Source organism: Erinaceus europaeus, chromosome 21 (genome assembly GCF_950295315.1).
Source record: "Erinaceus europaeus chromosome 21, mEriEur2.1, whole genome shotgun sequence".
Taxonomy (NCBI): Eukaryota; Metazoa; Chordata; class Mammalia; order Eulipotyphla; family Erinaceidae; genus Erinaceus; species Erinaceus europaeus.
In genome coordinates this window covers 27187559-27208762 of record NC_080182.1, presented here as the reverse complement: position 1 = coordinate 27208762, position 21204 = coordinate 27187559, and the positions used below count along the sequence as shown (strand labels likewise).

At 54.3% G+C, this 21204-nt stretch overlaps 1 protein-coding gene and 1 long non-coding RNA gene across 4 annotated transcripts; one reads left to right on the top strand and one right to left on the bottom strand.

Annotated features, from left to right (window-relative positions):
• Positions 1-66: 66 nt before the first annotated feature.
• XPC (XPC complex subunit, DNA damage recognition and repair factor) lies at positions 67-20585 on the top strand. 3 transcript variants are annotated; one of them, XM_007517127.3, is made up of 16 exons: positions 67-202; positions 2237-2432; positions 6157-6275; positions 9521-9644; positions 10789-10873; positions 11201-11358; positions 11706-11826; positions 13004-13093; positions 14556-15392; positions 16220-16380; positions 17186-17267; positions 17821-17955; positions 18031-18200; positions 18396-18489; positions 18598-18687; positions 19306-20585. In XM_007517127.3, exons 1-16 carry the CDS (start codon positions 100-102, stop codon positions 19513-19515), a joined length of 2775 nt encoding a protein of 924 aa, XP_007517189.1. In that variant the 5' UTR covers positions 67-99; the 3' UTR covers positions 19516-20585. The 3 variants fall into 3 exon arrangements, with proteins under 3 accessions (XP_007517189.1, XP_060036608.1, XP_060036609.1); XM_060180625.1 differs by lacking the exons at positions 67-202; positions 6157-6275 and having other exon boundaries at positions 2270-2432; XM_060180626.1 differs by lacking the exons at positions 67-202; positions 2237-2432; positions 6157-6275 and adding an exon at positions 7642-8605.
• Positions 6417-6848, bottom strand: LOC132535290 (uncharacterized). The gene is made up of 3 exons (XR_009547073.1): positions 6689-6848; positions 6575-6615; positions 6417-6432 (listed from the first exon to the last, which is right to left on the bottom strand). It is a non-coding gene; the product is annotated as an uncharacterized LOC132535290 (long non-coding RNA).
• Positions 20586-21204: the final 619 nt, after the last annotated feature.

Below are 21204 nucleotides of genomic sequence, written 5' to 3'. Positions count from 1 at the left end.
ATTCTCTTGTCGATGGGGCGTGTCCCCCCTTACCCCGCCCAGGGGGCGGAGTCATCACTCGGGAACTTCCCGCGGCGAATAGCTTCTTGTCGGCTCAACATGGCGCCTGGGGCGCGGGGCCGGGGGGCGCGAGGTCGGGGGGCGCGAGGTCGGGCGGTCAGGCCCCAGAGCGCGGCCCGGCGCCAGGACAAAGCGGCAGCGGGTGAGAACGAGGTGGGGCTGGCTGAGGGGTCGCATGGCTGCAGAGGAGGCGGGCGCCCGCGGTCCGGCCGCGTCCGTCGGTCAGTCCCGTCGCCCGGAACAGGTCCCTAAACTCGGGGTTCGGAGCTCCGCTCCCGTGATTGCGGAGTCAACCCCGTCTTGCTTCCGGCGCTTGCCCGGACACATCCCTGGGCGGCTGTGTCCGGGGCAGCCCTGCGCCCCCTGGCCGGACCCCACCGCACTCGGTGCAGCCCCTGCTCCAGCCGGGGCCTCGGCCCTGCACTTCCTGCACCCCATGTGCTGGGCTCAGCCCTCCCTGGACCCCCTTCACCCCCATGTCCTGGGGCTCAGCCCTTCATCCCCATGTCCCGGGCTCAGCCCTCCCTGCACCCCATGTCCCGGGCTCAGTCCTGCGCCGCCGTATCGCGGGGCTTAGCCCTGCCCATCGCACCCCCATGTCCTGGACTCAGCCCTGCACCCCAATGTCTCGTGCTCAGCCCAGTTTGATCCAGAGCTTGGGAACCACTTTTAGAAGATAGCTGGAAAGGGCTCAGGGCTCTTGTCAGAGGGAATGCAGTCTCAGTGTCTGGCATTGCAGGGATTAGACGTTTGGACCGTGGCTGTGTCCGTGTGTCCCCACCCCCCTCCCCGCGGAAGGCTGTCCCAACACCTGCTCGCGCAGTTGGGATGCTTGGGACTTGTTTGTACATGGCCTGCCGCTGACTTTTTGAATCCTGGTGGCAGTTTGCCGGGTGTTTTCAGGGAGAAAGCACATGAGAGAGCCTGGGGTGCCCACAGGAGGCAGTGGGGCGGGGGGGGGCTAGCAGCTCATATCAGCTTCGGCCCAGACATAGGTCAAGATGCACGCCACTTCACTCAGATGCTGTGGCTTTGGGGAGAGCTACATGTAAGCTCTGTTGTGGTCTGGGTTGCAGGCGACAGACCTGGGGACAGTCGGGTGTGGTTTTTAACAGCAGATGAAGGAAGGAGGCGTCTCACAGCAGCTCAGCGCATTGCACGTGCTTGACTGCTCCCCAGAACTGGGGGATAAAGGCAACTCTGGCATCTTCCTGTTTCTCCTGTTAGTGCCTTCACTGGGTCGTTCACTAATTCGGAAGCAAACATTGATTGTGTCCTGGACCCTGCTCTGGGTCCTAGGGGAGAGTGAATTATTTTATTTTTTAAAAGGATAAACATATACTTGAACTGCTACTATGGTTACTCTAACCAGTTTGCTGAGATGGTTGATATATGAGTACCATGAAGTGAGGGTTTCCAGAGGCTTTGGCATGGGAAGATGACAAAGAGGTGTTATTGAAATGAGGTTTTAGTGAATCTCAGACGTGCATGTGAACTTGACACACGTCACTCAGGAGTAGATTGGCCTTAAAGTAAAGAATACATTTGGGGCTAGCGAGACAGCCCACCTGGACAGGGCGCTACTGTGCCACCTGCCACCAGGTTTGGGCTCAGCCTCCGTGTGGTGAAGGGAGCATTGGTGCTGTGGTCTAGTTCATGCTGAATTAAAAAAAAAAAAAAAAAGCCTTGGCAAACAGGGGCCAGGTGGTGGCACACTTGGCTGAGCGCACATGTTACAAAGCGCAAAGACCCAGGTTCAAGTCCCTAGTCCCCACCTGCAGGGGAGAAGCTTTGTGGGTGGTGAAGCAGTGCTGCAGGTCTATCTCCCCTTCACTCCTGATTTCTGTCTTTATCCAATAAATAAATAAAGGTAATTTAAAAAAATTATCACTTAATAATAAAGTTAAAAAAAACAACAACTCACAAGACAGTGTCTTCTCTTGCTGGTTTAAGATTGGGAAGTTAGAATTTACTTGAGTCACGTGGTGGTCTCCCTGTAGCCTTAGCTGCAGAGCGAGCGAGATGCTGGTGGTGGAGGACGGTCTCTCGACAGGGCAGAGGGTGGAGAAGACCCGGAGGCTGAGAGCTGGTTGGTGGGCAGTGCTGGCTGGTGGCAGCTGGAGGAGAGGTGGAGGGGAGCTCTATGGGCTTGTCTCTCACGGTCTGTGTCCTACAGATGACTCCGAAGAGGAGAACCCCCCAGGGAAGAGTCTGCTATCCAAAGCGTCGCGAGGCGCGAGGAAGAGGGGCCACAGTGACCCTGGGGGCCAAGCAGACAGCCCGGCCAGAAAGAAAGCAGCGAAGGCGCCTGTAAAGCCTGGGTCCCCCCGGGTGGCGAAGGACAAGGCCCCCGGCCATGAAGAAGAGCAGAGGTGAGACACGGGGCACGCTGCTCCCCAGCCGTGCTGCCGCTGGTTCTGGAAGTGGGAGAAGGGGCCGGTGAGCAGCAGGGCACCTCCCGACTCTGCTGGGCTCACCTGGACCCGATAGCACGGAGGGTCGGAGGGCTTCCGGAGCTGCCTCCCCAAGGGTCGGCCAGCGAGGTGGCAGCTCACAGCAGGCTGACTCCCAGCGGTTGGCTGGACAGTGGCGGGAACCAGGACGTGGCCTCTCTCCCCTAACTCCAGGAGCTCTTAAACGCTGACCTGCTTCGCCACCTCTGTCTTCTCTTAAAATGTGCTACCAGTGCCTTGCTCATGGGTGGTACCACTGCTCCTGTTTTGTTTTGTTGTTGTCAGTGGGGCTTCACTGCTTCAGGTGGACTTTGTCTGGATGGACAGATGGATGGATGGATGGATGGATGGATGGATGGACAGATAGATGGGAAGGCACCAAAAGCATGGTGTTTCCCTCAGTGCCATAGTGCTCCCATGTGGTAAACCAGGGACTTGAACCTGGGTTGTGGCGATGGCGAGCTGTCTCCTGTGTGCCCACCCCCTGTAGAGGGTGAGGGTGAGTAAGAGAGACAGCGTAACATCACTCTACCACTCATGGAGCTTCCTGTGGTGCTGTCCGTAGCACTCCCATGTGGTGCCAGGGATCAAACCCTGGGTCTTAGGCATGGCGAGGCGTGACCATCACCAGGCAGACTCTCCCAGGCCCTCCTGTCTTGTGTCATATTAGTCCTGTTAGTCCCCACCGTCTAGCTCGGCAGACTTCTCACCGCTCACCGTCTTACTGCTTAGACTGTTTCCTCTGTTGTCCTCAGATTCTTCTTCCTAGAAAGCTTTCTACTACCTTGCAGATCTCAAGCCCTCCCACTCTGCAGTCTGTACTGATCCCCCCCCAATACACACACACACTCCTCTGGTTTCTGTCAGTGTCTCTTTTTCTTTTTTAATTTTTTTAATACTTATTTTCCCTTTTGTTGTCCTTATTTTTTTATTGTTGTTGTAGTAGTTGTTGTTATTGATGTTGTTGTTGTTGGATAGGACAGAGAAATGGAGAGAGGAAGGGAAGATAAAGAGGGGGAGAGAAAGATAGATACCTGCAAGACCTGCTTCACCGCCTGTGAAGCGGCTCCCCTGCAGGTGGGGAGCCGGGGTTCGAACCAGGATCTTTATGCCGGTCCCTGCACTTTGCACCACCTGCACTTAACCCACTGCGCTACCGCCCGACTCCCTTTGTCAGTGTCTCTTAAGAGCATAACTTGTCTGGGAGATAGCTCAGGTGGTAGAGTATGCTCCTTTTCATGCATGGGGTTCTCCCAACACCACGTGGGAGCACTCCAGACAGCATCAAGTTTGCTTCAAGGATGGTGGAGCAGTGTTGGGGGGGGGTGCTCCTCTCTCTTCCCCCTTTCTCTGTCTCAAATAATGTATGAAAAAGCAAGCCTGGGGAGGCCCGTCAGTGGTGATGTCACTCATATGCCAGTCTCAGTGCCAGTAAGAAAGCTAGACAGAGAGACTGTATTCCACCTGCTTGTGTCTATGCCAGATGCGTCTCAGGTGTATCTTGGGCACCCTGTGGCATCAAGGTCAAGACCTTTTTATGTGGCAAGTGCTGAGTCTTTGCACAAGTGAGCTTCATATCACTGTGTAGGAGCAGTGACTAGGGGCACGATGAGTGCGATTCTCTGTGTAGGAGCAGTGACTAGGGGCACAATGAGCGTGATTCTCTGTCTAGGAGCAGTGACTGGGGCACGATGAGCGCGATTCTCTGTCTAGGAGCAGTGACTTGGGGCACGGCACGATGAGCGCGATTCTCTGTCTTCTGGGAGGAGGGATGGGGAGGGTGGGGGTGCGCCTGGCTGAGCGCACATTACCATGCGCAGGGCTCAAGGTTCAAGTTCCCTCCTGCAGGGGGGAGGAGGCTTCACAAGTGGGGAAGCAGAGCTGCATGTGTCTCTCTGTCTCTCCCTCTTGGCTCCCCCTTCCCTCTCAACTGCTCTGTTCTATCAAGTAAAAAGAAGAGGAACAAAAAGAAAAGAATGGCCACCAGGAGTTGTGGATTCATCATGCAGGCATTGAGCCTCAGTGAAAACCCTGGTGGCAATAAATGAATCAGTATTAAAAAGCTCAGAGGAGCAGTAGGAAATATCTGTGCTTCTTTGCTCCAGAGCTAATGGCTGGCTGTCCTTAGCCTGAGAGCCCTCCATCCTTGCAGGGGACTCTTTCCAGCAGAGGGCAGCGGCCAGGACAGCAGGGAGGCTGGCGGGTTTCCCATCTCAGACGGCAGGGAAGCCTCTGAGCTGGGTGGACATTGTGCAGCCACCCATACCCACTTGGGACTGTTGCCGCGGAAGACTCCTGGGCCCCCTTCCCTCTCAGATAAAAGTTGAGTAGGCTCGGACCCACAAAACGGCGACATTCCTGTGCACTTAGGGGCAGGTGTGTGTCTGGTGAGAGAGGTGCTGGACTGCAAAGAGGTCGTGGCTGTTACTTGACATTCTGTGCTCACAACCCCAGGCAATACCTCACTTGGTACCAGGTGTCAAGCATTACAGGGGCTTAAAGAAAGATACTCTTGCCGTGGGTTTCTCTCCTCTCTCTCTCAGTCTCCCCCCCCCCCCCCATCTCTGACCATCTCTCAGCTCTGGCTTAAGGCGGTGTGGGGGAATGTACCTGCTTAAAAGAAAAAGAAACGCCTTGATGTGCTGGGCAGGAAGTATGTTGTGTAAACCTCTGTGCTATGAAATTCAGGACTCTAACAAACACTTTGCACTGATATAAGTGTGTCTTATCAACTTGGATCTCCTTACATTCCCTTTTTTGTTTGTTTTATTTAATAGTTGTTATTGGATTGAGACAGAGAAATTGAGAGGGGAAGGAGAGAGAGACACACACACACACACACCTGTAGCCCTGCTTCACTCGTGAAGCTCCCCCCCCCAGGCGGGGACCAGGGGCTTGAACCTGGGTGCTTGCACACTGTGGTGTGTGAGCTTAACCAGGTGCACCACCACCTGGCCCCTGTTTATGTTTTTAAAAGCTGCATCTGTTAAGGCACCTGGCAGTGGCACATGTGATAGAGTACAGATAGTGTAGCACACAGGAACCAGGGAAGCTTCATGTGTGGTGAAGCAGTGTTGCAGGTCTCTCTCTCTTTCCCTTCCCTTTCAATTTATCTGTCTCTAGCAAACAAAACTTTTATGAGAAACACACACACAAACCCCCCAGAGCACTGCTCAGATCGGATGCCATGCTCCGTGTTGGACCTCGGCTCTCACGCGTGTAGATGCTGCATCGGACCGACCCTCCTACAGTGTGGTTCTCTAACGTGGGGGAATCTGAGTTGGCTCCTGGCATCAACACTGAGTTCCCTCCTGTTCTCCTCATGCTCTGCACACTGTGCTCCCGGCCACCACCCTCCTCTCCAGCATCTGAGCTCTCACTGTCTCAGGGTCTCCTGACCAGGTCTTGCAAGCATAGCAGGCTGTTCTCCTCCGGGGGATCCAGGGGTCAGGCTAGTGGTCTGCATCCTGCCCGACAGCACGCTGAGACTAGGCTGGTGAGTGCAGCCTCCGAGCTGGGGATCAGCTGCAGATAACTGGTGGGTTTTTTGGGAAATGGAGCCTCTCTGAAAACTCACTTTTTAGCCTGCAGGTAACATGGGTGTCTGAACCACTTTTGTCTTCCCTCCTGTGACCCTTACCAGGGACTCTCCAGGTGGCCGCAAGAAGGCACCCCTTCTGAAGACAGAGGCCGCTGTGGATGTGGGCCACCAGGAAGGGGACGGCGAGGAGGAGAGTGAAGATGACTGGGAGGAGGTGGAGGGTGAGACACCTGTGGCTGTTTCAGGCAGCTTGCTCCTCTTGGAGTCTGACTGCTTAGTGCTCTCCTGCTGTTGTTGTTGTTGTTAAAATTTGGCCAAGTAGGAGGTTGTAGGAAGGACCTGCTTCTGCTTTATTTTTTTCACAACTACACAACAACACTACACAACAAAACAACACAACTACACAACACAAATACACAACACAACACAACTACACAGCTACACAACAACACAGCTACACTACACAACTACACAAAACTACACAACACAAATACACAACACAACTACACAACACAATTACATAACTACACAACACCACTACACAAGTACACAACAACACAACTACACAACACTACTACACAAGAACACAACTACACAATACTACACAACACAACTACACAACACTATACAACACAACTACACAACACTACACACAACACAAGGGTTGACATATTGCCTGAATTGCCCCACTGGCACAGACAGGAAGCCAGCACAAGTAGCAGAATGTCACTGGGGAACGTGAGACTCACACAGAATCGGCTGCCGCTATCCCAGAGAGGATTTAAAAGGGCGAATGCACCTGTGGATGGGTACAGCCTGGTAGCACTAACTTATGTGGTCACACTTAGTGTCACCAGTGGGCAGACCCATGTGAACTGCCAGGGATGTGTTCAAAGCCCGAAATGTCACATTGTCAAGTATTCTGTTAAAAAGTCTAGATTAAGTCAAGTCATCTGATTTAATTCATAATTTATAATAAATATGGGGAAATGCCACTGAAAATTGTCTCAAACTGTCAGACCTATCAGCACATGAGACATTCATGAAGCAAGGACTCAGGACTCTTCAGAAGGCAGTGTATAAAATGGAAAGCCTGATAGACACACTGCTCTGTTAATCCTTACAGAGATGGATCCAAAAGTCAGACTTACACTTGGACTAGGTCTTGGACTGGGGAAGAAAATAAGAGCAAAACAGTAGCTTGGAGGGATATCTCATCGCTCAGATGAAAATGTCACTTTATCTCATGGAGGATGCCTCAGGCTTAGGGGACGTGAAGGAGGTGCCCTGATCAAGCCCATTGGCACCATTTACAGGACTTTTTCCTCAGGGTATGAAATTCTTCACTGGTTGATTAGCTGACGTGGATCTGTAAAGGAGCACTTTGCCACTTGAGAATTGGGTGTATTTAGTCATTTCATTTGAGTGGACTTTAAAATACTCATTTATTTATTCCCTTTTTGTTGCCCTTGTTTTATTGTTGTAGTTATTATTGTTGTTATTGATATCATCGTTGTTGGATAGGACAGAGAGAAATGGAGAGAGATGGGGAAGACAGAGGGGGGGAGAGAAAGACAGACACCTGTAGACCTGCTTCACCGCCTGTGAAGTGACTTCCCTGCTGGTGGGGAGCTGGGAGCTCGAATCGGTATCCTTATGCCAGTCCTTGCGCTTGGCGCGCCACATGCACTTAACCCGCTGCGCCTTCCACCCGAGTCCCATACTTTTTGATCTTAAGGTTTGGCTAGTGAGAGATTGCTGTGTCCTTGTGTCCTTTGGCTGTGGCTGGGCTGTCTGGCACAGCAGGCTGTCCAGGCTTGCCCTGTGCTTTCCTTGCTCCAGGCCAGGAGTCCAGCCTTTCCCCTCCAGGAAGCCCTCTTGATGGGAGTAGGGGCTGGGCTGTGGGAGGCGAGATCTCGGCTTTCCCTGTGTTCATAGTCAAGGGATGCCATTGCTTCAAGCCCCACGGCTTCTTCTCAGAGGCTGTAAATTTACTATTAGATCCAACTCAGCAAACTCTGTATTTCAGCTAGTGCTCAAGCAGTGCAGCAGGTGAAGAGGTGAATAAAATGTGTTTCTTGTCATTTGCAAACTTGAGACTGAAGGGCATGAAGATTCTGTAGAGGAAAGTGATGCGTTGTTAGGGGTGAGCCCAGGCGGTGGCGCAGGGGTAAAGAGTCAGCTCTCGGCATGAGGTGTCACAGGTGCGGGGTGGGGTGGGGGATGTTTGGTTTGTTCTCTCCCTGTTTCTTTCATGTTAATAATCTTTTACATTAAAAAAATAGTGCAGTGAAAAGGAAATCATTGTTCTTGTTTGGATTTTTCTTTTTCCTCTCTGGGCTGACTTTTTAAAAAATTACTATTTATTTATTGGATAAAGATAGTCAGAAATCAGGAGGGTAGGGGAGAGAGAGGGGAAGAAAGGCAGAGACACCTGCAGCCCTGCTTCACCACTTGTAAAGCTTTCCCCCTGCAGGTGGGGACTGAGAACGTGACTCTGGGTCCTTGTGCAGTGTAACATGTGCGCTCAGCCAGGGCTGACTTTCATCTGGTAAGAGCAAGGCAGACACACCACAGTCCTGGAGTCCCCTGGTCCCATGGCAGTGCAGTGTGGTGCAAGGATGTGGACCTGGTGTGTATGTGTGGTAAGGCACACGCCCTGCATCGAGCTGTCATTGCCCCCTTTTTTCCTTCCTAAAGAAAAGTACTAGGGACTGGGAGGTAGCACAGCAGGTTAAACGTACATGGCGCAAAGCACATGGACCGGTGTTAAGGATCCCAGTTTGATCCCCCGGCTCCCCTCCTGCAGGGGAGTCGCTTCACAGGTGGTGAAGCAGGTCTACAGGTGTCTTACCTTTCTCTCCCCCTCTCTGTCTTCCCTTCCTCTCTCCATTTCTCTCTGTCCTACCGAACAATGACACCAATATCAACAACAATAATAACAATAAAGATAACAAGATGAACAAAAGGGAAAAAATGGCCTCTAGGAGCAGTGGATTCGTAGTGCAGGCACCGAGCCCCAGCAATAACCCTGGAGGCAAAACAAAAAAAAAGACAAACACAAAGGAAAGCATCTTTGTCACAGGCGCCTGTGTCAGATCCACTCGGCATCTGTGTGTTTTGATTCCTTCCTCTCAGCACTTCTCTAAGTTGTTGTCTGGGTTAAACGGAGCACACACAGCACTGAGCACCGTGGCTGGCATCGTCATGGGCACCCAGTGTGGTGGGTGTAGTGGCTCAGCACCATGGCTGGCATTGTTGTGGTCACCCAGTATGGCAGTCATAGTGGCTCAGCACTGTGGCTGCCATTGTCATAGGTACCCACTATGGTGGAATAGTGGTCTCTGGCTCTTTGCTTCTAATTCTCTCCTTGCTTCTTCCTTTCCAGCAAAACCTTGGTTTTGTTTGGGACAGTAGCTATTATGTAAGTGTAATTATTATTACTAATTAAAATTATTGTTGTTAGAGCTTGGTGAGCCCCTGCCAGCTGGCATGGGAGAAGGTGTGGCATTCTCTGAGTCTGTTCTGCCCATGAAGCCGGTGGAAATCGAGATTGAGACTCCAGAGCAGATGAAAGCAAGAGAAAGAAGGTAAGTTTAGGAGCAGATCCTGTCAGGCGCTGGCAGCAGCTACTACTTGCTGAGAACTGGAGAGACCTTGGGCAACAGGGTTGAGAGTAAAGGAACCCGAGAGCCCCTGGGCCAGCTGGGGAGGTGTGTCCAGGCTGAGGCAGCAGGTGGGCAGGGAGCACTCTGCCTGGAGAGCACTGTGCAGGTGCCCTCAGCCTGCTGTCTCCAGGAAGAGGAGGTGGGCACAGAGCATTGTAGGCTGGCCCGGAGTGGGCAGGCCAGCTCTGAATCCCTCTGACACACTCAGCACAGGACCTGCTTCTGCCACGTGGCTGTGGGACCGGAGGCCGGGAGCCCCACTGCTTCAGAGCCTCTGCCTCTGGCGCTGGGAACAAGAGCGTGGCATTGGCAGCTGGCCGACGAGCGGTGACTCCAACGCTGGGACCAGCGTGAAGAGAGAGAGTAGAACTCATTCAAAAAGCACTAGGCTTTCTTGAAGATGCACAGGGTATAGACGTGAAGAGTCATGTGTCACCATATGTGAAGATTCACTTTCACCATGCAGGAAGGTTTACACGTGTCACCGTACATGAAGTTCACAGTGTCACTATGCATGAATGTTTATATGTGCCATCACATATGAAGGTTTATGTGTGACGTCATATTTGAAGTTTTCTGCATGTCACCATACATGAAGGTTTACACACATCATCATACATCGAGATCTGCATGTGGGAGATTTACATATATCACCACACATGGAGACTTGTCTATCATACACAATTCCCAAATGTCATCATACATGGAGATTCACATGTGAGGGCTTACATATGTCATCATACTCATTTGACTTGAAAGTGGGGACTGGGACTTGGGGGCCGTGCAATGAGAGAGCACTTCCTGGGGTGGAGTGAGCTTTGTGTTTGAGGCGTGGCTTGGTGCCAACAGACCGTGAGTGAGTCTGGGCTTGGGCTTGGGGTCGCAGGTGAGAAGGAGCAGGAGTGCATGGGGGGAGCTGTTGGTGGCAGATTTGCTTGGGCAGGAGAGGCCTGCTCCGGCCAGCAGGAGGTGCCCTCACGGGCCAGAATAAGTACGAGCTGCCGAGGCGCTGGAGCGGGCTCTCGGACTCCCAACTCACCCTCGGAGTTTTAAACGTGTATTGCAGCGAAAAGATAAAAGCAGAATTTGAGATGCATCTTCGGAGGATGATGAAGCGTTTCAATAAAGAAGTGCACGAGAACACACACAAGGTGAGGGAGAGGAGCCCTCCGCTGGGGCTGGGGCTGGGGCACTGGGGCGGGGCTGGGCTCTTGCTCACTGAGCCACTGCCCCAGGTCCTGTGGTGGGGAGTTTATAGAGAGAGAGACTGGGCTTCCTGGAGAGCATGGGCATCTGGAATGGAGAAGTGTGGGTGAAGGGAAGACAGTCTTAGCAAGTGGCCGGCACAGTGATCTGATCTTTCCTATGAAGAAGTAACAGCAGGGCCTGCACACAAGCAGCTTCCCATCTGGAGCCAGCGTCTTTCCAGTTTTGACCTTCCTGCTTGCCTACCCTCTTAACTCTCCCCTCCCTCCCAGGTCCACCTCCTGTGCCTGCTGGCTAGTGGCTTCTACCGGAACGGAATCTGCTGCCAGCCAGATCTGCAGGCTATCGGCCTGTCCATCGTCCCAGCCCACTTCACCAAAGTGCCTCCCCAGGATGTGGACCTCCACTACCTGTCAAACCTGATGAAATGGTATGGGCCCTGGGCAGCCCTGTGCACTGGCTGAGGCCATCCCCAGACGTCTCCTGAGCTGGGCCTGTGTGCCGGCCCTGGGAAGGCACGGGAGTTCAAGGGGCCTGGGGTACAACCTCTGCCCTGGGACAGGACAGCTGCGTCCCCACCTCAGCTGATAGAGTTAGACTGACAGGTACTGGAAAAGGTTCGGGGGACACAGATACTCAGCTGGGGCCTGGGGAGGCTCCACAGGGACACAGAGTCTTTAGTGATGGGGAGAAGTCAGCCAGACCCACCCGAGTCTCCTTCCCTCCTGGCTTTTCTGCTGTGAAGAGCCGAGCAGTCAAGGGAAACCTGTCTCCCAGGTTCATAGGGACCTTCACCGTCAATGCAGACATCTCCACTGATGCGCGAGACGGCCTGCAGACCACCTTGGAGAGGAGATTTGCTATTTACTCTGCACAGGATGAAGAGGAACTGGTCCACGTACGCCATCCATCCTCCTGGCCCCTGTGTGTTGCAGTCAGATCCCAGAACACCCCTGCTGCTTGACGTGTTTATAATTCAGTCCTTGCCGGCACTGCAAGTGGGCACTGCAGCTCCGGCACTTGGGTACAGTCCTTGGACGGCACCTCTGCATCAGAGGCCAGAGCCTGAGCCCTCTCCTGCTGCCACGTGTCCTCGTGCCCTCGTGCCCTGAAGCCAGGTGGTCCCACACTGGTCACTCAGAGTTGGTATCCAGCAGTCCTGTGGACATGCTTTTCCAGACCTGAGGCTGGTTCTGGAGAAAACCTGCTGCCGTTTCTCACCTTCTCTGGCTTTCTCAGGAGAAACGCCTTGGAGCCGAGTTCAGGTGGTGCCACCTGGAGGCTCAGCCCCTTGCCCAGTCCCTTCCTCACTTCCTCACAGACTGTAGCCTGTGGGGAGAACCAGTGTGGAGAAGCGGAATGCAGGGGAAAGCCTCAGTGATCTGATGGTGCTTTTTCTCCCGTGGGCATATTTTGTTGAGCTTTTTGTTTTAATCATAAGCATCGCACATTGGATGGGTACAGGACAGTCAGCATAGATGTATGTGAGCTGGAAAAAAACACCCACAGCTTGTCATACAGACTCTTGTCCATGTGTGTTGGACGTTTACATTTAAATTGACATAAACTTACACATTTTTAAAAGTGGTTTTCCTTTATGGTGTGGTGATGTGTAGACTAATCTCATCTATAAAGGCAAATATGTCTGGCATCATTTTTTTTTAGAGTAATTATTTTTTAATTTCTATTTATTTTTACCAGAACCCTGCTCAGTTCTGGCTTATGGTGGTGCTGAGGATTGAACCGGGAATTCTGGAGCCTCAGGGCATGAAAGTCTTTTTACAGAACTATTATGCTGCCTCCCTGCCCAAAAAAGATATTTTTTAATTAATAAGAGGGAGAGAGAAAGAACCAGATTATCAGTCTGGCACATGTAATGCTGGGGAACAAATTCAGGACCTCATGCTTCCAAGCCCAACAGTTTACTCACTGTGCTGCCTCCCAGGCCTCTGCAGCAGTATTTTCCAGCACTGGGGATTCCAGCCTGATCTGGCTGTCACCGAGTACCACCAGCACCACTGGAGCAGTTAACCCTCCCTTTTCTTAGAATGAGCACACCTGCTTCTTCATTACAGATATTCTTGCTGATCCTCCGGGCCCTGCAGCTGCTGACCCGCTTGGTTCTGTCCCTCCAGCCTATTCCCCTGAAGTTACCAGCAGCAAAGGTGAGCTGGTCAGTGAGAGAGACAGCACCCCCATCCTGGACTAGCTTTAAGGGCTGGCAGACAGGGAGTGTGGTTTCTTGTGAGCTGGGCTGCACATGCCTGCTCCGGGAAGACATCTTGTCTCTACTTACAGAAGAGTAGAAGGAAGGCACTGGACCCAATCACTGGTGGTGTGAAGTAGTGTGGAGGACCCTGACCTCTGACAGTGCTGAGGAGGAAGGGCAAGCCCTTCCTGGGGAGCTGGCAATATCTGTGGCCTGCAGGCCTAGACGCTAGTAATGTTCAGGTGTTGGAAATTATACCTTTACCTGGGGGAAATTGCTTAGTGGCAGAACACAGAACTTGGATATTGAAGCATGAGGCCCTGGGTTTGACACTCGGTGCCACATATACCAGAGCTGAGCAGTGCTTCAGTTCTAAATATCAGTCTTAAAACAGGACAACCTAGAACTAACATAGTAAATCCACAAGCATCTGTTTGCAAAATATAACACGTGCAAGATGGGTATTACTGCTGAGGGAGCCGAGAGGTTACATAACCCGCCTAAGATAAGTAATAATCAAGAAGCAAACTGGAACGTGAATCTCTTCTTAGCTGCTTGGACATCCTGCGCTCTTTGCCCTGAGCTGCACCTTGGGGTGAAGGCCTCGGTGTGTCTTGGTCCCAGGTGCTGCAGGTGTTGTGGACACTCCCCTGTGGCCAGTTCTCACTGAGCTGGGCAGCCTGTGACTCAGACTGTCTGTCTTTTTGTGAAAGGGGGATTGGAGCACTGCTCAGCTGTGGCAGTTGATGTGCCAGGGGCTGGGCCTGGCACTTTGGACATGCAAGACCTGTGCTCTGATGCCGAGCTAGTCCCTGGTTCTTCTTTTTTTAATCTTTATTTATTTGATAGAGACAGTAATAAATTGAGAGGGAAGGGGGAGATGGAGAGGGAGACAGACCTGCTTCACCACTCGTGAAGCTTTCCCCTTGCAGATTGGGACCAGGGGCTTGAACCAGGCCTTTGTGCATGGGAACAGGTGTGCTCAGCCAGGTGCGTGGTGACAGGTGTGTACTACCACCTGGCCACACCTGGTCCTTCTTTTAAATTTAGTGGCTTGGGAAAGATCCTAGCTGGTAGAGCACAGGACTCGCACACCTACGGACGGCTCCTGTCCCGGCCCTGTCACCGCATGGCCAGAGTAGTGCTTTGGCTGTCTTGGAGATAACATTCTGTCTCATCTGGAGCAAATAAACCCTTACAGTTCATCTACAGAGAGACTTCCATGAAAGGGGGAAAGGCACCCAAGGCACCACTGTGGAACATGTAGTGCCTGGAACTTGACAGGCAGCCTTGGTGCTCAAGTCCTGTGTCTGCCAGCTGAGCTGTCCCTGGGCCCCAGTCAGGTCTGTTAGAGAACAGGATCTCTGGGCTGTCGTTAGCCAAGAAGAAAAATAGCTGGGCTTCCTTTTCTGCTTTAGGGGAAGAAATCTTCCAAGGAGAGAGCCACAGAGGGTCCTGGAGGCTCCTCAGAAGCTTCCAGCCCCCTTCCTGCAAGCCAGTCCACACCAGAGACCAGCAGAGGGGCCAGGCAAGAGGGGGTCCCTTCCAGAGGCAAGAGGAGTGAGGAGAAGCGGCAGGAGCCCTCCTGCAGTAAGAAAGAGGAGCAGCCTCGAGCCCCACGGCATCTGCCCCCTCGTGGCCAGGGGCGCTGTGGGGCCTCCAGGGTCTCTTACAGAGAGGACAGCGACAGTGATGCCTTCAGCGGCTCTGACTTTGAGCTCTCCAGTGAGGACACTGGACATCCCTCTGATGAAGATTCTGATCCTCGCCCTGCCAGGCCACGTAAAACCCCGGCCCCTCAGAAGGCGAAGGGGGGCGCCAGAAGGGATGCCAGGAACCCCTGCAGGAGCCAGTCGGGGCGCCTTGGCCTCCCGGCCGCTTCCAGCAGCTCCCTCGACAGCCAGCATAAGAGACGCAGGAGTGTGAGCGGTGCCGGAGAGGTGGTCGGCAACCGAGCGGCAGGTGTGGACCAGTGGCTGGAGGTGTTCTGTGAGCGGGAGGAGAGGTGGGTGTGCGTGGACTGCGTGCACGGCGTGGTGGGCCAGCCGCTGGCCTGCTACCAGTACGCCAGCAAGCCCCTGGCCTACGTCGTGGGCATCGACAACCACGGTTGGGCCCGGGATGTCACCCCGAGGTACGACCCCGTCTGGATGACGGCTACCCGCAAGTGCCGAGTTAACCCCGAGTGGTGGGCCCAGACCTTGAGGCCCTTCCGGAGCCCACAGCTGGAAAGGGAGCGGAAGGAAGACTTGGAGGTGAGGCCTGGGTCTGGGCGTGGGGCGGGCACTGGCTCTGCTCCTGTGTGTCTGAGCACTTCCTCTGCTTGGCTCTATTATACATTCCTCACTTGCACAGCAGCTAGAAAGGAAGGCCTGACTGTCCTGCTACCTCCTGCTCAGTGCCCCCTGCTCAGCGCCCCCTGCTCACCTGCTCAGTGCCCCTGCTTACCTCCTGCTCAGCGCCCCCTGCTCACCTCCTGCTCAGTACTCACTGCTGACTAGGGGGGCTGTGGTGTTAGGTGGAGCTGGCATCTCTGTGTGGCAGCTGGCTTGGGGGAGCCCTGCCCCATCATTGAGCACTCTCTCCATCACTCCATGCCAGAGAGTATTCTTTGGGGCATCCAGTGCTGTCCACTCTGCTGCTCCAGCTGAAAGGGCAGTTGTGTCCCCTCACGGTGATCCTAGTGCAGGCTACTCCCTGCTTCATGTTCCTCACAGACCTTGGAGCTCTGAGCAGGAAGTTAGATTCCTGGGTGAAGTGCTGTGGGGGGTGGGGGTGGGGATGGGGGTGGGGGGCTCTGCTGCAGGTGCAGGGCTGGGATTGACTGGCCGCTTCTCCCCCACGTGTGTGTTTGTGTTTAATCATGACCCGCAAAGGTGCAGGTGTGTAAGGCTCTGCTGTGTCAGCTTTTAGGAGAATCATTTACTAGCTGGTGAGAGAAAGCCACCCGGCACTGCGATGCCCAACATCAGGCTCGGCCTCACACCTGGCATCCAGTGCCTGCCCACCGTGCCCCTGCCTGCGGGTGCTCACTTCCCAGGCTGGGGGCACACTCACCAGCTGTCCCATCTCTGTCTCCCAGTTTCAGGCCAAGCACCTGGACCAGCCTCTGCCCACCGCCGTCAGCACCTACAAGAACCACCCCCTGTACGCACTGAAGCGGCATCTCCTCAAGTATGAGGCCATCTATCCCGAGACGGCCACCATCCTGGGCTACTGCCGTGGGGAGGCCGTCTACTCCAGGTATGCGGCAGGGCAGGGCTGGGGGCCTGCGTCCTGAGCTGGGCTGGGCTGTAAGAGAGGGAGGTTGAAGTGAGACAAGGCTTGGGCCAGCAGGGGAGTGAATTCTGGGGAGGGCTGACAGCAGTGCACGACTGAAGGCACCCCGTGACTGCAGCTTGCACATGGGGAAGCAGGAGGCTTGAGCATGAGCGGTGAAGTGGAGTGTCTCGGTAGACACAGCTGTTAGGGAAGTAAAAGGAATAGATAGAGAACGAATGTATATTGTGTGTTGATACAAAATTTTAATCTTTGTAAATTCAAGGTAAAAAAATAAGTAGAAGCAATGTGTTAAGCGCATGTGGTGCAAAGTGCAAGGACTGGAGTAAGGATCCCGGTTCAAGCCCCTGGCTCCCCACCTGCAGGGGAGTCACTTCACAGGTGATGAAGCAGGTCTGCAGGTGTCTATCTTTCTCTCCCTCTCTCTGTCTTCCTTTCCTCTGTCCATTTCTCTCTGTCATTTCCAACAACAATGACATCAACAACAACTACAACAACAATAAAACAAAGGCAACAAAAGGGAAAATAAATAATAAAAAAATTTTAAAAATAGTTTACAGGAAAAATCAGTTTTTAAATTATTGAAATACAAGGCCAAAAATTAGAAGGACTATGTCAGTGAGCGGGAAACACCAGAGGGTGTGTCTCTGTGTGTGTGTGTGTGTGTGTGTGTGTGTGAGAGAGAGAGAGAGAGAGAGAGAGAGAGAGAGAGAGACTGAATGCACAACATAGGGTCTTGGGCTGAGTCTCCTGGTTTCCATCTCTGCAGGGACTGTGTGCACACCTTGCACTCCAGGGACACGTGGCTGAAGCAGGCCCGAGTGGTGAGGCTCGGAGAAGTGCCCTACAAGGTACTCAGTGGGCAGGCCCCCAGCCCCTGGTCCTCCAGGCAGCTCTGTCGTGAGGACAGCACTCCCTCCCTACCCCCCAGGGAACTGCCTGACAGTGTCTCTGCTGAGTTGGAATGATGGATCTCCTTGTTAGAAAACCCTTGCCAGTGAGAGCAGAGGGAGGGTCAAAGGCATCACCACAGACCCAGGGCGGGGCTCAGCGGACAGAGCACAGGCCTCACTATACGGAGTCCCCAGCACCACCCGGGAGCACCGTGGATAGCACCAGGGGGAGCTCAGCGGTTGACAGTGCTGTGGCACCACTTAACATGAACAAATTCAGAATGAAGAAAATTGAGGAGCTGGGTGGTGACACACCTGGCTGAATACACACGTTACCACATTACCTTGCTTTTGCAAGGCCTCGGGTTCAAGCCCCCGACCCCCACCTGCAGGAGGAAAGCTTCGTGACAGTGAAGCAGGGCTGTAGGGTCACTCCCTTACTCCCTCCTCTTCCCTCTTGATCTCTCTCTGGCTCTGTCCACTAAGTCAGTGAAACTGCCTCCCCTGGCAGATGGTGAAAGGCTACTCCAACCGTGCCCGCAAGGCCCGCCAGGCCGAGCCCCAGCTGCGGGAGCAGAATGACTTGGGTCTGTTTGGCTTGTGGCAGACGGAGGAGTACCAGCCGCCCGTGGCCGTGGATGGCAAGGTGAGGCCAGCGCTCTGGGCGGGGTGTGGGGGCAGCCAGGCCCTGGGGCCAGCCAATGTGTGTCCCTCCCTGCAGGTGCCCCGGAATGAGTTTGGGAACGTATACCTCTTCCTGCCCAGCATGATGCCCATCGGCTGCGTCCAGCTGAGGCTGCCCAACCTGCACCGTGTGGCCCGAAAGCTGGGCATTGACTGTGTCCAGGCCATCACCGGCTTCGACTTCCATGGAGGCTACTCCCACCCTGTGTGCGTGAGGGCCTGGGGTGAGGGTGTGGGCATGAGGGTCTGGGCAGGCAGGGGTGAGGACCTGGGCAGGCAGAGGGTGGCCTGGGGGGAAGAGCCTGTGGTCTTGAGGGCTGGGCCCCTGGAGTGCTTGGGAGGGACCCTGTGACCTCCACAAAGGGGCAAAGCAGGTTAGGGACCCTGGTGGTGTCCCCACAGGACTGATGGCTACATAGTCTGCGAGGAGTTCAGGGATGTGCTGCTGACCGCCTGGGAAAACGAGCAGGCCCTCATTGAGCAGCGGGAGAAGGAGGTGAGCTATGGAGTGCAGGACACTCGCAGCTGGTCCTGATGGTGGGCACTCCCAGCTGGTTCTGAGGGTGGGCACTCAGAGCTGGTGCTGGGTTCCTTCCTGCTACAGAGAAGGGAGAAGCGGGTGCTGGGACACTGGAAGCTGCTGACCAGGGGACTGCTGATCCGGGAGCGGCTGAGGCTGCGCTACGGTGCCCAGGTCAGTGTGGACACCCACACCCTCCCACCCCAGGTCAGTCTAGGCATTGTAGTCCTGGCCTCTGGGGTGGCTGTTTATTCCTGAGTCCCCCGATACCCCCTGCCAGCTCTGTTGTGTGGTTGAGCTCCCCCTCAGTGGGTCCGGCTGGAGGCAGAGCTGCCCAGGAGGAAAGAGTTTGTGTGTGTCTCTAACACCCAGCGCAGGTGCCCAGCTTCAGGCCCAGTGTCCGTCCATGTCCCAGGCAGGCTGTGAGCTTGCCTGCAATCGTCTGGGCACCACCTGGGCAGAGGCTTTCACAGGTCCACACATGCCTGGCTGGTAGGTTCCAGAGCCCTGGGGACAGCCGTGACCTGTTCTCTGGTGCTGTCTTCTTGTCACCAGCCCTGTACTGTGCATGTGCCTTTAAAGATAGTTTTCTCGCTCCACTCTGAAATCTGTGGTGACCCCTTCACCTACCTTTAGGCCCCGACTGGCTCACTTGCAGCGTCTGCCCCCTCCTCCACCCTCAGTCCTTGGGGCTGGGCAGTTACAGTCTTGGCAGACTCTGCCCTGCCAGCTCTGCCGCTGTCCAGGCCCTCTGCTGGTTCCTGACCTCTGCCCACTGTTGCCTACCTGTAGAGTGAGGCTGCGGGCCACCACACGGATGCAGGAGGTGGACTCTCGTCTGATGAAGAGGAGGGCACCAGCTCCCAGGCAGCAGCAGCCAGAATCCTGGCTGCCTCCTGGCCCCGGAACCGAGCGGCTGAGGAGAAGTCCACGTGTGCCGTGAAGCCCAGGCGGGCAGGGAAGGAGGCTGCCGCCCACCTGTTCCCTTTCGAGAAGCTGTGAGGCATGCCCTCTGCCATGCAGGCCCCCATCTGGTCTCGGGGGCCTTGTTCCCACAGCAGGACTCACAGTCTAAACCTTTATTCATGGATCCGGGACCCTGCACACGTGCCATTTCTCTATTCCGGGGCTGGCCGGCATTGATGAAAGGACAGAGACGAGAGGCCTGGTATCATGGTGGCATCTGCCCTGAGCTCTGTCCCCCACATACCCACTCGGGCTGGCCCCTGTGGCCTCAGCCTACCTAGACCTTGGACTCCGTGCTTCTGTGGAACCCACCTAGGAGTCTTTTTTTTTTTTCCTCCAGGGTTGTTGCTGGGGCTTGGTGTCAGGCACTACAAATCCACCACTCCTGGTGGCCATTTTCTTTTTCTTTTTTCTTAAGACAGAGGAATTGAGAGGTGAGGAGGAGGCACCTGCAGCCCTGCTTCACCACCAGTGAAGTGCCCCCTCTGCAGGAGGGGAGTGGGGGCTGGAACCCTGGTCCTTGTGCCTACCAATAGGTGTGTTCAACCGGGTGCACCCCACCAAGGAATCTTTCCTCCTACAAACTTGGCTCATCTGCTGGCCATGCCTGCCCACTGTGGGTTTGCTATGCTGCCTCAGCCCACCCTGGGCAGGGTGGGGGGGGGGGTATGGGACAGGACTAGGGACAGCTCAGAGGGTTTGCTAATACTCTCACACCACCTCTGGTGGGGGATGGGACAGGGACGTTTGCTAACTGCCTCATGCCAACCTGGGGGGCAAGGGATGGGGCAAGCAAAGCTCAGATTATGCTGAACTGGGATCCACTTTTTCAAAAAGCATCATGGCAGAAGACTAGAACAGGTCTATGGCCATAGCACCCTGAACACACCCGATCTCGTATGGTCTCAGAAGCTAAGCAGGGTTGGGCCTGATTAATACTCAGATGGCAGAAGACCAGAGCAGGAGCTATGGTCAGGAAAAGCAGGAATGGAAGTAGAAGTAAGTGGTCGTTGCTTGCTACTAGGGAAATCAGAAAGCTATGCACTGTATATATCCAGAGAAATACTTTTGATGCCACTTAGAAAAAAATAAAGTGTCTAGAAAGCCTGGAGCATGTTCCTTCAGGGGAGCCACCTGTGGGGTGCCCAGCATGGGACCAGATGAGCCTTCAACCAGATGTCACGTCTGGGGGCTGGGAGTTTGCCGTTGTTCTAGCAAGGAGCTGTGTGACTCAATCTGACCAGAGCCGTTACAAACTGAGTCGGTTTTATCCAGGGGAAACAAAACATTTGGGGTGTGACTCCTAAGTGAGTCACTCCTGGCTGAGGCTCCCTGCCCCAGCCCCCACCCCCAGGAGGTGGCCACTGAGCTGAAGAGATTCTATGGGAACAAAACTGCTGAGAAATGACAGCGGGTTTGGGGAGTTGTACTTCATCAGCATCAAACACCAAAATGTGTGTGTGTGTGGGGTCACCAGCCAGGGCCTGCAGGGCTTGAACCTGGGCTGGGTGCTGGCTCACAGCAGTGGCACAGCACCCAGAGGTGTTCTGGGGCTTCCCCATTTCTGAAGAGGTCTGGGGGCAGATGACATTATCACCTACATTCTAGGCCATAGCAAGGGTGCAGTTAACTTCAAGATCACTGGCAGAACAAGTAATGTTTTAATGTATCACCTGTTTTGGCATTTTGTAGACTTGATCTCTGTCCCTGTGGTGGCCCCATGGG